Source organism: Gadus chalcogrammus, chromosome 21 (assembly GCF_026213295.1).
Source record: "Gadus chalcogrammus isolate NIFS_2021 chromosome 21, NIFS_Gcha_1.0, whole genome shotgun sequence".
In the NCBI taxonomy this organism is placed as follows: Eukaryota; Metazoa; Chordata; class Actinopteri; order Gadiformes; family Gadidae; genus Gadus; species Gadus chalcogrammus.
The window spans coordinates 13,917,333-13,930,877 of record NC_079432.1 but is presented as its reverse complement, the minus strand read 5'-3'; the positions used below and the strand labels follow the sequence as shown (position 1 = coordinate 13,930,877).

The following is a 13,545-nucleotide window of genomic DNA, read 5'->3' as shown; positions in this document are numbered from 1 at the left end:
AGGATACCATTACATTCACAAGAAAAAAAAAAAAAAATCACAATCTTTGATTTATGATGAATGATCTACGGATCATCAACACTACGGATGTTTAAAATCACTTGAGCATTCTTTAAATAGAGGTTCTGTTGTATTTTCCCCACAACACTATTTTGTCGCATACATTTTTGTCCATTTCAATTTATCTAATTTTATAAAAGAAAGTAGAGAAAAGCCTCTCTACTATAATTTTTTGGTTGTTTGTTTCCACTTTCAATTTCCCAACACTAGCTTCTCAATTGCTCTTGAAATTGGCTGGTGTTTGTTTTGTCTGCTGTGTGCTGCTTTTCACATATATTTTATTTTGTTTTCTTTCTTTAATTTTGTAGGTTGCTCAGTTGCACTGCTTAAACCAACCTGGGCAAAACTTTATCCATAACTTACTCTTTCTAGGGCCTCATTGTGAAACCTTTAGAACAAAAGTTGCAAACAATATAACGTATGTTGAGGAATCTCTTATGGGAAAGATTGTATAAATTCTATAATGAGTGTGTGAACGGCTTCCTCAGTCATTCCTTGAAGGCATCATCCTCAATGTTCAGATACTAGTGGTCAATGCTTCACGTAGTCACACACATTGTTCCCAACATTTAGGTTTCGTTGTTGCATGGCTTGAAGGCAACAAGCCATTGATTACATTGTAAAAATCAAAGAATGGAATTGATGCAGGTGTTATTAATCACTGCACTTACATCCCATGGAATAGTGCTGGAAGTCGACGTTGGCGTTACAAGCAAATGTTTACTTTTTTTGATTACATGGTGTGCAAGGATGTGTGGTTGTATCCCAACTGTTTAGTTTTGGCCAACTTTCTAAAAGAGAGAGCTTATTTAACGTTTCCAAAACTCCCTCACTCCATCATAATCCGCCTCATCCGCCAACAGCCAGTTGCTACACTAGCTTATCCGGTGTAATTGAAAACTGTGAATACATTGGATATTTTGTTGAAAGGCTCCTCTTCTCTAGGCTTACACGATTATATAGGAATATGGAGTATAGTCGCACCGCGGCCATTTTCGCATTGTTTATTTTCCACACGTCTGCTGTGAAAGCACTTTAAGCCAACAATTTTCTCTTTTGTTATGTTTCGAAAACTGCTTTGCATAGAAAATATAATGCACCAATGTCCCTTTTTGAGAGTGAGACCAGACACACGGTGTAGCAACGGCTTTATGGTTTCAAAACGTAGACGTTTTAATAGCGCTTTCAATAGTGGGACGAGGGATAGTGCATCCATCAACTCATCGTAACTGTTTTACTACCCCGTTCTGATGATTTTGATGATGAAACAACACAATCACCCATCTAATCCTCTCATCTCATTGGAGGGAGTTAAGCTCATCAACTAACTCTGTGTTTATACGCTTGGGTGTTAATAGTACAATTTCATAACTCATGAGTGGCATTATAAGTATAAATTATTGTGAATTATCTTAAGGAAGAGAGCAAATGTGGATGCAAGTTGAGGAAAGTGAATGTTACTCATACTGACTGTTAAGTGACTTTCATAGTGATTAACAAACAGATTGACTGAAATTAAATGGAAAGTGGTGTGTTCAAACAGACAAAATGGCCAGTTTGCGACTAAAACCAGGCGACACATCTGGCCTTTAAGTGTGCAGGGTGCTCTATCTGAACAGTACAACCTTTCCCACATGCCCCCCAATACACAGCTGCCTACATTGGGTCAGAAACACAATGTGAAGGACTATGTTAGTACCTAGTGTCTGTAATTATTTGTTATCTATAATATGGATTGTGAGGCATGATGCACATTTGTATGACATTGAGGGGCAAGGGAAACTCCTGTCCATATTAAACAAACGGCCCATACAGCGCAATGACGATATTGTTCCCTGTCAATAATTGCTGTTGGTGAACATACCATAAGAGTTTGTTGTATATCAGGGCCTCAAGTATATCCCAGCTTTCAGTCAAGGCCCCCAAATACTATATAAGGAGGTGTTCCGCCCAATCTCTCAAGCCTCTTTCATAGAAACGCCACCAAAGGCCAAGGTGGAGCTTTAATTCCTCCATCAGAAATCTATTAAAAGGAAACCCAAACGTGGGATAAAAATAACAGTAGCTGTTAACGCGTTGCCCACCAAAGCCTGCCGTTTGACAGTGACATCTGACTGAAATCCAACAGTATAATATTTAGAACACACATAGAACACATTTATTTATTTCATTTAAATGTAATAATTAGTGAATTAATTAATATTGGCCAAACAACCATTTTCCTTTTTTCCAATTCTCCAGAGCATTTTGTGTGTACTTACAGCTTGGCAAAACACTCCATGACTTTTTCCACGACTTTTCAGATCTTGGCATCGGAGGCCATTTAACATTTATCTATCTTGATTCCCCTGGTGGGTTCCCTGGACCAATCAGTTAAGGGATGCCCTGATTGGTTGAAATAAGCCAGTAGTGGTCTAAAATATGAATCGTCACATACAGAGGTAGGCAGCCCTTCAGATATGTCTGTTATGGCACCATTGGCAAGACACGAGACAAGATTATTGCCTGTAATTAGCCAACATGTTTGGCAACTTTATTTTCTCGTCATCAACCATTTGTGCAGACATGTCGTGCCATGAAGACTGATCTTGTTTGATTTGATTCGTGGTTGTAATGGGGTTCCACATCATTAGTTTGCAAATTACTAGTGTAAATTATTATATTCCACAGTATGTGTGGGTCCTGCCTAAATGAGAATGTTCTTGAGAGACAATTTAAACACAAAAACACATCATCAAACAGAAAGGAGCTTGGTTGGATGGATGACATATATCTGTATTAAGGATCAGTTTTTCTACTTCATTAATGAAAACATTGTTCTGCATGCGAATGCTTGCCTGAAAAGACAAACAGAAATTAGGTAAAGCAGGAGGAAGACAAAGGGTTGTTGGGTGGTCTTTGAAGTGAGCTGGCACTGGTCAATGGGTTTCTATGTCTTTGCGTGACATCTCTGCAAGCTTTATTAATTTAGCAGGCAGTAAACAAGCTGTTATCATATAACGTTCACTGAGGGCAGCATTCCATGTTTATCTGTTGTGTCGCATCAATTTCTTAAGTTATCTTTTTCATGTTAAAGAAGGTTATATTAAAGGTTTCATACGGTTGTATGATTGAACTGTGCTCATTCAAAGATAGTTGTTGGACTTAAAACAGTTATTTTTATATTGAAGATTTCTATGTTTCCCTGGCCGAATAGAGGGAGTTCATTTCAATGCAAAATAAACAAACAGTAAAAAAAAATCATTAGCTATTTGCCAAATTTATTTGTAACCATGGCCCCAGAAATTTCCCAATCGGTCGAGCCTGACATTGAATGGAGTCGGACATGGCTGGACGCTGGGCACCAAAGGCTAGCCAGTCATTGAGTGTCATCTACCTTGAACATCTTGAATATACTATCCAGAGGTTTGTTTGAATGTGTACTATTATCCCATGAAAATTAGAAATGTATTTTCAAATACGTTAGAGTGGAGTGTATCTACATAGGGAACAGGTCCTCTTCCACAGAGTCCGCCATGATGATACTCCATGTTTCTACAGTAGTCCAGAATGGACAAACGGCTCTGGAGAGAATGGGATTTCCTTAGTTGCAACCTCAAGCTAGATGCCACTAAGTACTGCACCTTTAAGTTCCTTCCGGTTATGAAAGTGCACAGAACGATACACAAAATCCACTTGGGGAAATCTGCAATAGTTTGTTTTGTGTGTAACCCTGCTTTTAAAGTATATTTCTGATCGTCTTTTTTATTCAAAACACTTTTAATTGCCTCGTTGTTTTATCCACTGTCTTAGATGAGCTAGAAATGCAAAATAAGTCAAATATGCCAAGGTTCAGGTGTCTCTCCCATTACTTGCTTGCCTTTATCCAAGATGCAGGCAAGTGGAATGTTGTGAATGTTCTGTACTCCCACGTCCTCAAGAGAAAATATTTTTTTGGAGAGTAAAGAGGTATAACATCAAAAGAATGTTGACCTCTTGTGTTGCACCAAAGCTGTCTGTGCTGAATAGCCTTTGTAAGGCAGGAGTATTTCAAAAGGCCCTTGAAGGCCATCTCCCACTCATGCAGCTCCATCAGGAACAAAGGAGTTGGCTTATTTTGCATCTCTCTACATTTGAGTGGAGAAGTCAATTTCTCGCTGATTAAATCTGTAATAGGTATTTTTCTGAAGTAACAGCAAGGCCATTATGAACTTTAATTTTAAGTGAATTGGTTTGACTTTTTTAAAAGACAAAGAATTAGTTCCGAATTAGGAGGTCAATTTAAGAGTTTAAAGAAGTTAGAACAATGTAATTTATACCACAAGCTTTACAATCGAAGAATGGATTTATCATTTATGGCTCAAATAGGTCTTATTTATTAATTTCCCCATAATCCACAACATTTAAGAAAGGGTTAGGTACCGAACTCAAAACATCGAACCCCTTCCTTTAGGCCGCCCTGCTAAACACCTCCAACCAAACACGTGAATGGCTCCCTAGCTTTAGCAACAGGTGTGCCTAGCCTTGTGTAGGAGGATTCTGGGAGCGGTGTGTGCACGGGCCACGCAGGTAGCCTGCTAGGTAGGTGTAGAGTAGCTAGGCCATCCGGCAATTTTTGTGCGGGTCAAATGCTCAGCTTCGACGGGCTGGTTACAGGCATGCTACAGCCACAGATACCAGATCTATATTTTTGTCTGAGCATTTGATTTATTAATACCGGACAGACAGCATGGTATGAGAATTCCACCAATTATGATAAAGAATGCTTCTAAAATACATTGCTTACCCTATCGTAAGCATATCAAATACGTGGGCAAAAATATCTGAAGTATTTGACTGAAAGATATAGGCGTATGTATACATTTGATTTTAGAACAAAATAAATACATACTGACAGCCTGTTTGGTGGCATAGTTGAGTTGGTAGCACGGGTGGCGGTGAAAAGAGATTTATTATACAAACAGTGCTTCCTCTTTTGGCCACAGCTTCCATTTTGTTTTAGTATAGACTGGGGTATATTTGAGGATCAGGACTTTGTTTGTTTCTCACTCTGATCCTCATATCCGTATTTGTTATTCTTTGTAGATTTTGTGGTTCAGCAAGGCTATTTTTGATTAAGTGTGAGTGCGTGCGTGTGCATAAAGAGCATGTGGATTGTCAACATGGAACCTGCAGTCAGTCATGTTGCTGCATGACAATGTTCTCGAGAGCCTGCACACATCCCCTCTCAGTAGACTTCACTGTTACCGGGGCAACCTGACGGAGATGGCATTCGCTCGTCTATGCCCGCCCCCTCCCTCCGAGCCTCTCCGTGGCTCACGTTCCAGTGCACTTGTTCCATGTCCTCTTCAAATGTCACATATGCATAAAGGATGAGCATGATTAAGGCAAGCATGTTGCGGGGGTATATGCTTACTCTATCGCCGTGGTGAGACACACAAACATGGCGTTGTGGTGTTGTGTTTATCAGGAGGCTATGACGACTTTGTATAGTCTGATATTAATCTCTTCCCCCCCCTTTGTCATTGGACTTAAGTGTAATATACAATTACATGTCGTTCCGTATGTTTTGTTTGGATTGTAAAGCACTGAATTGTACCGTCTTTCTTCAATCGTATCTGTATTCACTTCAATGATGTTATTTTCCTGCGCGCGTTTGCTTTTTGACTCTCAGGAAATTGTGAACGTAACATCACTAATCTTTCTCCATCCACAAATGATCAAATCAAGCCCATAATGGCACCGGCAGACTGGGCCAAATGGCATTTTACGTTTGCATCCTATTAACCCTGTGCCTGGGGGGGGGGATAGGTTTTCACTCCACGTTAATAAGTACAGCTCCCGCTCAGGCGTGCGCTCCCGGCTGCACGGTGAGGTGGAAGGCCCCCTGACGGACTCCTCTGCTGGTTCTCTTACAGAGATACAAGGCCGGCCGCTGTGACGACATCCTCAAGTGGAAGCCTCCCAGCCACAACTCGGTGGACTTTCGCCTCAAGATCACCAAGGTCGGCGGAGAGGGGTGAGTCTCACTGTTGCCGGGCAAACTAAAAGTGGGGTTCTTAACAGCGTCGTTTCTCAGTGTAGTGAAAGCCCTCGAAGCGCCTCCATTCAGTCCCCAGGTTCTCCACCGTTAGAACCTGATGAATGGCTGTCAGAGCGTGCTAGAGTGTGTGTGTATCCGCAGGCGTGTACTGTTTGTGCGGACGTGTCGTGTCTGCCAAACAGACAGGACCTCCGAGCTGTGTTCACCAAGGGTAACGCATCGCGTGCGCGTCAATATGCGTGTGACATTTACATTCAGCTTAAAGTGAAAGTGAACTCCCTGTTTCTGCTCGATTTCGACCACTATACAGATTAAAAAATGTGTATATCTTTTGTTTATTTTTTGGTGTTCGCATAATTCAGGTCCCCAGTGTCTTTTGTTTAGATACAGCATTAATAATGAAAGAGGATTTATTGTGAAATAATGCCATGCCACCACCACTTCAACGCACTCCATTTCTCAGCCCTTTCTCAGCCCTCAGTCAGTTTTGAACAAAAATGTATCAACACCTAACTTAGATCTTAGTCACAAGAAATACAACCCTATAACACGACATTGGTCCTGGGCCCCGTGCGCATTACTTGTGCCAGCAGAAACAAGCTAAATGGTGTGCAAGCGTTGCTCCAGTGGTAGGCAACACCTCAGCGGTGATGGGCTTAGTGGACGCGGTTGGCTTCCTTCCAGACAGAGGACCGTGTCAACTGGAATGCCACAGGTCACACGCAGCCAGACTGAATGGACCGGGCGCGAAGACGAGATAAGAAGCTCCCGCCTTACAACCAGAGGGCCGGCCGGCGGAGCCTTCGCCCGCTCCTCTTGTGTCCAGCAGTCCCATTGTTTCCGTCTGAGAGCGATCAGATATTGTGTGGAAGGGGGAGAAACGAGGCAGCTGTGTGCAAGCGCCCTGCCGGATGTATAGTGTGTTGGCGTGGGCCTACAAATCTCTCTTGGTTTCTTTGTAAAAAAAAAAAGCGAGTGGGAGTAGTGGAATAAAGAGGGAAGCAGTCGCAGAGGGAAGTCTGCATTCATCTGCCCACACAGCGCTTCTTCCAGAGCGTCTCTTAAGGGTGTGCACGTAGCACCGGGAGGCAAGAGGCTTCAGCTGCTGCCATCACACTGAAGCATATGCTTCTCCCACCCTCTGATTCATATCGGAAATCTGAATTGTTGGACGACATGACACGCATCCACTGACCCTGACCAACCCCTTTTAAATGTCACTCATACCAGACTTCCTAGATGGAGAGGGGGGTATTTCTATCAATGTGTCACGCTTGCTGCAAAATATACTTTCCTGTCTAACAATTCTATGTTTTATACATACATTTACATTTTAAATGTAGGGTATTTCACTTTTATCCAAAGTGGCTTTCAACGGTTCATACGCACATTCGCACACCGAAGGCAGAATCAACCATGCAAGGGTAACAGCCAGCTTGTCGGGAGCAGTGAGGGTCAGGTGACTTGTCAGGGACACTCAGCTAGGAGGAGCCGGGAATCAACCTTCCAAACTCCAACATATATGGAGAATGTGTAATACACATAGCTTCAACTCTTTTCCAATCCATTAGTTCACATGCAGCTGTATTGCAATTGCACCTTGTTAAGTGTTAATTGTTGTGCATATTTCCTTGATTACCAACTGTTCAAATGCATCACATGTAAATCACATCACATGTCGCATGTTTAGCATTAAAGACTGGAACGAAAGTCACCATGACCTCGCTGTCCTTTTTTTAGAAAAATGTGTTGGCTTTCACCGCATGGTTGTTAACGGTAATTATACCCCTTCCAAAAACAACCGAGCGTGCACATCGGGCTCCTCTCGCACCCCAGTTACACAGAGACCCCTTATCAACACAGTGCAACACAAAGCTAATGTTTGTGTTCACAGAATCCTGCTTCAACCTTGAGCCATGAGAGCCGGTCCCTGAATCCCAAGATGGGGCAAAATAATAATGCTAATCTACGTAGTGGTGGTAGTTATTCAGGGAATCGTGGCAGGTTCAACTGATCATGCTACTCCCTAATATGGCAGGATATTGATGATGACCTGACAAGAATTTAAAGGGAGTGTTCAATATAGTTTACAAATCCAAATCACCTTGTTTCTATAGAGCTCCCGTTCTATTTCAATGCATCCAGTATTGAGAGTCAGGTCAGGTGTGGTGGACTACTTGGTAAATATCCGATAAGCTGTTGGCTGATGTGTTTCCATTGTGCTAGACCCATAGGAAATGATCCAAGTGATTGAATCCTGTCATCCAGCCCCATGCTCTGCCACCATGGTTTAGGACTTGGAGGGTGCGGGGAGACAATGCTCCACCAAAGCCTTTTTGTCACTTGAGCTTATCTTACCAGAGGCTTTCGGCAACTAACACTTCCTGCGACGACGCCTGATCAATGCCGACCGCCTGTCCTCCCTGACATTGTCATTGAAATGCAGCACCTGCCAGCACCGGCGTCTCCACACGCTATTGATTTTGCCTGGAAAAGGGACAAAAAAAAACGATTTTCAAGCCATTACGGCGGCAGCCCGTGGCGACGGGGCGTTTCGGCGCGAGCAAATAGAATTGTTTCTGGAGCGAACATTCCGTTATGCGATGGGGGGAGGAAACCCACGCTTTTATATCTACCGGCCTTTTTTTTTTTTTTCTCTCCTTCAATTTATTTAGACCTCAGCTTAGCGTCAGGTTGTAGCCCAGAGCCAGCGTGGCCGAGGGGTTGAAAGGCATCGGCCCCCCGCCTTCCGCTGTGACGGGAGGCCGGTTCCCCCTGGTAGGTATGAGGGGCCGTGTAGTCCATCGGCTCCGTTTGAGCGCGTAAGCCTCCCTGGCCCAGTTGTCACATCAAACCCCCCGTTCCCCACTAGTGACCCTACACCCTCGTTTTGCCCTTTTAAACAGAGGCAGAGTTTTATTTGAATTAGTTTATAATGGGCCACCCTTTGAACTTGTTTACCCAGCTCTGCTTGGTCAGATGTAACAACTCGCGCTGTTAAAAAAAAATGCCGCTCTTCCCCGGTTGTTTCCCCCACAACAGACAGTCACTCACAAAGATCGATGTCTGCTTCATCACACACACACCCCCACCCCCACCCCCCCTCCCACCTCCCAGGTCGTATCTCACCGTCACCCGCTTGTTATTTTCGGATACTGGCTTCAACCGGCTTTCCTTCTGTTTAGGCCGCGGCGGATTTTAATTGAGAGGCTTTTGGGCGTTGTCTTCTTTTTGCACAGAACCAATCAAAGTGTGCCTTTACACGGCATGCCCCGCTCCGTGTTCCGAGGCGGGCGTGTCACACAGCGGTGTCAGCGTCTTGTGGTTTGACAGGCGCGTCGTCGAGGTGCGTTCACTAGCCGTGCACGTCAGTACCACTCTTCAAGCCCAGGCAATGTTGCTGTGCATCGCATGCAACATGTCGATAACGCTAAAATGGTACGATACCGCTCTGTTAGATCTATCTGTCGTCTTAAGAAGAAACCATATCGCCCCCTCACTCCATGTTAGTACGTTTTATACCGAAGGCGAGGTCGAAAAACGCCACACCATGCCCGGCTTGAACAGACTGGGTAAAAGTGTGTAAAAGGGGCTATTGACACACTTAGCCTGCACCCACCCCCCCCACACACTTCCTTCCTCCGTCCGAGGGAAGGGAAACCCCAGTGTGGAGGCAGCGGTGGGTGTCGGACGCGTCCATGTGAACACTGCCCTGCACCCCTGGGGCGTCCATCGGTGCACGGGTGGTTGGCCCTGCTAATGGTGGGCCGCTTCCTCCCTCCCGCCTCACTTTAACCGCTGGCCCCCTGCGTGCATCTGTGACCATTGGGGGGTAAGGCCTTCTTATTTTAACCCCGTCAGACTCTGGATGAGGGCTCCTCTGACTTAACTCGAACGTGTCAGGAAAGCCTCCGCTGTCGTTAGGCTGCCAATTCATCTCAGCGTCAATGCTCCCCCACCCCGCGACACACACACACGCACACACACACACACCAAACCCCTGGACCGGGGTGTAATGGCACAAAAAGGAAATGCTATGCCTAATGTCAGAGCGAGTATCCAGAAAGACTGTGCAGCATTTGCAGTGGGTGTTTCAGCTTGGGAGAGGGGAGGGAAGGGGGAGCAGTATGTGTGATTGGGGCCATCTGTGGGCCGTGCTCCCCAGTGTTTCATAGAAAGTGTTGCTTGGAAACACACGCATGCTTCTCCATTTGCACCCAAGCTCACGCACGCACACGCACACGCACACACACCGAACACACACCTGATTCTGTCCCCTGGCACCGTTGATAAACTGTTCGGAGACGTGGCCGACCGTCTGTCGAGCGATTATCCTGGCAGCATCCGTTGATGATGAAACCATGTGCTGTGGTAACTAGCGGTTTAAACTAACTAGCTGCAGTCGTACTCTCTCCACCGCCTGTGCCTCCTCAACCATGTCGAAGAAGCACACAATGTTCATGTCGAGATCCCCTAGGTTGGCAGCTGGTGGATGTAAAAAGTGAATTTGATTGTTCTGTCACCTGTGAATCATTGAGGATGGCAGCATGCTAATAGGCTCTGCCAAGGAATCGGTCTTGGAAAATGTGAAGGCTGCACCTGTGGCGGTGAGGGCTTCCTCTGGTGTTAACCTGTGTCTTTTTCCCCCCACTCAGGCTGCTCCCCCAGACGGTGGGCTTGCTGTTCGTCGGCAGCTATGAAAGGCCATTCGCCCAGATGAAGGTGAGCGACAATTAATGAGGATGAGTGCTGCCAAATCAGCTGCCTAACGCCGAAAAACACCCAGGCCTGCAGTTGCCTGCCTCCACCCTAATGCATCCGAATATTTTCATGTTTAATACAGCAAAAGGGTTTCTACTTGGGACAATTAGGAGATTTGGCCGCATCTGCAACCTCTAGATGGCAACACTCCTTGGGCCGCCGCCATTGTTTGTTTCAATTAGAAACTCTCTCCTCCGAGCACTGATGGTAAGACCAGGAAGGTCTCACGAAGCTTAGGAGATTATCCAAGCTAGCTCGCGCAACATTCAAATGTGGTTCGGTTTTGTCGTTAATGAGGTTCACCATTATTTTACCTGGCATATTTTTTCAGTAAAAAAAGTTACCTGGCCAAGGAAGCAGCCTTAAAAACACTATTGTACACATATTATGAGACATTGCAATTATTCTATTTTGACCATGACAAATGTTGAGTCGTACACTGTAGGGTCATCAGCTACGGTATAGGTTTGCGATTTATTTATGTTTCCAAATGATAAACCAGCTCACCTGGCATCCATCTGGAAACCCTTCTGGGCTGGGCTCTTAGCCTTCTCTATCTTCAAACACCACACCACGAGATGTACCGGGGTTTTAGCAAGGCTCGGTATGTTGTTCTGTTTCCAAAGAGGACGAGTCTTTGTAGGTTGGGTAAAGTCGAGTACAGTCTCAGTTCTTCCAGCTTGTTTGCTTGCCTCCATGGCTGCGGCCCGCTGTGTTTGTGGGCCAATCTGTTTAATCTCTGGCAACCCGGTTTACTCGGAGAAGAGTGAAACAAAACACACGGGCCAAAACAAAAACATACGTTCCGACCCAGGATGGATATTTCAAAGGAGAGAACACTGGTTATGCCTTTGCTGCCAGTACTTCGATTTAGCAAGTTTTTCTTTATCTCTGAAGACATATCATACTCATTTGATGTGTATATTAGTCAATACTATACAGTCTCTTTGCTTAAAATTGACGGTTGTGTACTGGCCCAAATCGGCTACATGGTTGTTCGGTCATACTTTGGAAGAGTGTTGAAGGAAACTTGATCCAAGATGGTAGTCTGGTCTGCAGAACATGAAGAAGAAGAAGATTCATAAGTTTACATAAGGTATTGGATGTATGACGGGATTTTCATTCCTTTTTCACCTCAATGTTGTTAATTTTTTGCAAAGCTTTCGTTTTTGTGCGAAGGTCATGTCCTTTCTCTAAGTCTTAAGACACAAACACCGTATTCAAGGTGCTTTCCATCGGAAAACCCTTGGCTGTCATCCCGCATAACCTTAAGAACCACAGAGAGTTTGGCAAGGTTAGGATAAAATGGGCGTCCTTGTGTACCGTGAATCACCGATATTCTTCAACAGATGCCCGTTGTTGGTTCTGGCCTCAGACTCCAGGTCACAGCAGATGGGAGGAGTGGTATCCACGCGCGTGGGATAATGATGAGCATTACGCTGGCCCTCCAGGGACGCTTGACGTCACATAATGATAGCATGAGGGCTCGCAGAGAGACATCCAACTCTTTGGCTGCGTCCGCGCTCCCGCGTGCCAGCCAGCGAATGTCACCCAAAACCAAGTGGTTGGTTCCTGGTTCCAAATCCAGCGCTCGCAACAGATAATTTAGCTGCGGCGTCAGAGTGCTAAATTTGTAGCGCTGCAAATGCATTAGCCAAAATTGTGTTAATTGGCTTAAAAGGGAATTGTTCGAGCGGAGCCAAACCCCAACACAACTCGATTTGTTGAGTGTGAGAGCACTCGGATGACTCTTGGTGAAGCGTGTTCTGTTTGAAGGAATAACCTCTCTGTGCTCTGATGTGTGCAGCCCGGCCCCAAAGGGAATCAAAAACCTGAAATAATTTGGTTCTCGGTTGGAGAAAGGTTGAAGATGTTTTTGTTTTTTTTGTTTCACCGTTTCCTCACCGGAGATCGACAGAACCGGTGCGCTACTGAGACAACTTCTAGTTCTGCCCCCGCCGGCTGCTGCATTTCCTGTAATCTCGCCTCTCATCACCCCGGTCTATATTCCATCATATAGTTCCTCCTGATTAAAATGGACCCATGCAGAGAATTCTCCCCAGACCTCTCGGCCCGCTTCTGATTACGTCTGAAATTAAACCACGGTTCCGCGCTCCCTTGTGAAGCAAAGTACGGAGGATATTACAATCTGATTTGTTTACGCCTCAGCGTCAAGTTGCCATCAATCTTAGAATAAGTATATTGAGGCCCATTGATGAGGTTGAGGGGGGGCCGGGCACAATGTGGAGCTAATGCTCATGGGGATCTACCTTCTCTGTTGATCTCTATGTCGCTCTCCCCCACATTGTTTAGTATTCAAGCGCAACGCTTTCATTTTGAACGAAGCACGTCAGCGGTGCTGGAGCTTGCCCGGGTTAGTTTTTGTGGTTTCAGTTGCGTGTTTGAATATGTTGTTTTGTTCATTTGTTTCTCATTTTCTCCGACAGTGAATTTCATTACAGCGCACCTCTGGTGAATGAAAATGCAATTGTGTGCTCTGTACCCCAAATATTATTTCACAGTACCTGGCCCTGGTTGATATCAGACTTTGTTATTGTTCAATATCGAAAGAGAGGATGTAAAATAATAGTTTAAAGTGGGAAAATATGTATTTTTAGGAATATTAAAAAGTTTGTGTTTTCAATGTTCTCAAGGAAGTAAAAACCTCCGGTGTAACAGATTTCTTATTTAATGTATCTAGC

General features: G+C 44.7%; 1 protein-coding gene across 1 annotated transcript in view; it reads left to right on the top strand.

Moving 5' to 3' along the window:
• The window catches only part of LOC130374619 (mRNA-capping enzyme-like), a 47,501-nt gene that overhangs the window by 28,528 nt on the left and 5,428 nt on the right, over positions 1–13,545 (top strand). The window contains exons 5-6 of the mRNA XM_056581488.1: positions 5,958–6,058; positions 10,738–10,804. Coding sequence (XP_056437463.1) covers positions 5,958–6,058; positions 10,738–10,804 — 168 coding nt within the window. The remainder of the gene's footprint in view (positions 1–5,957; positions 6,059–10,737; positions 10,805–13,545) is intronic.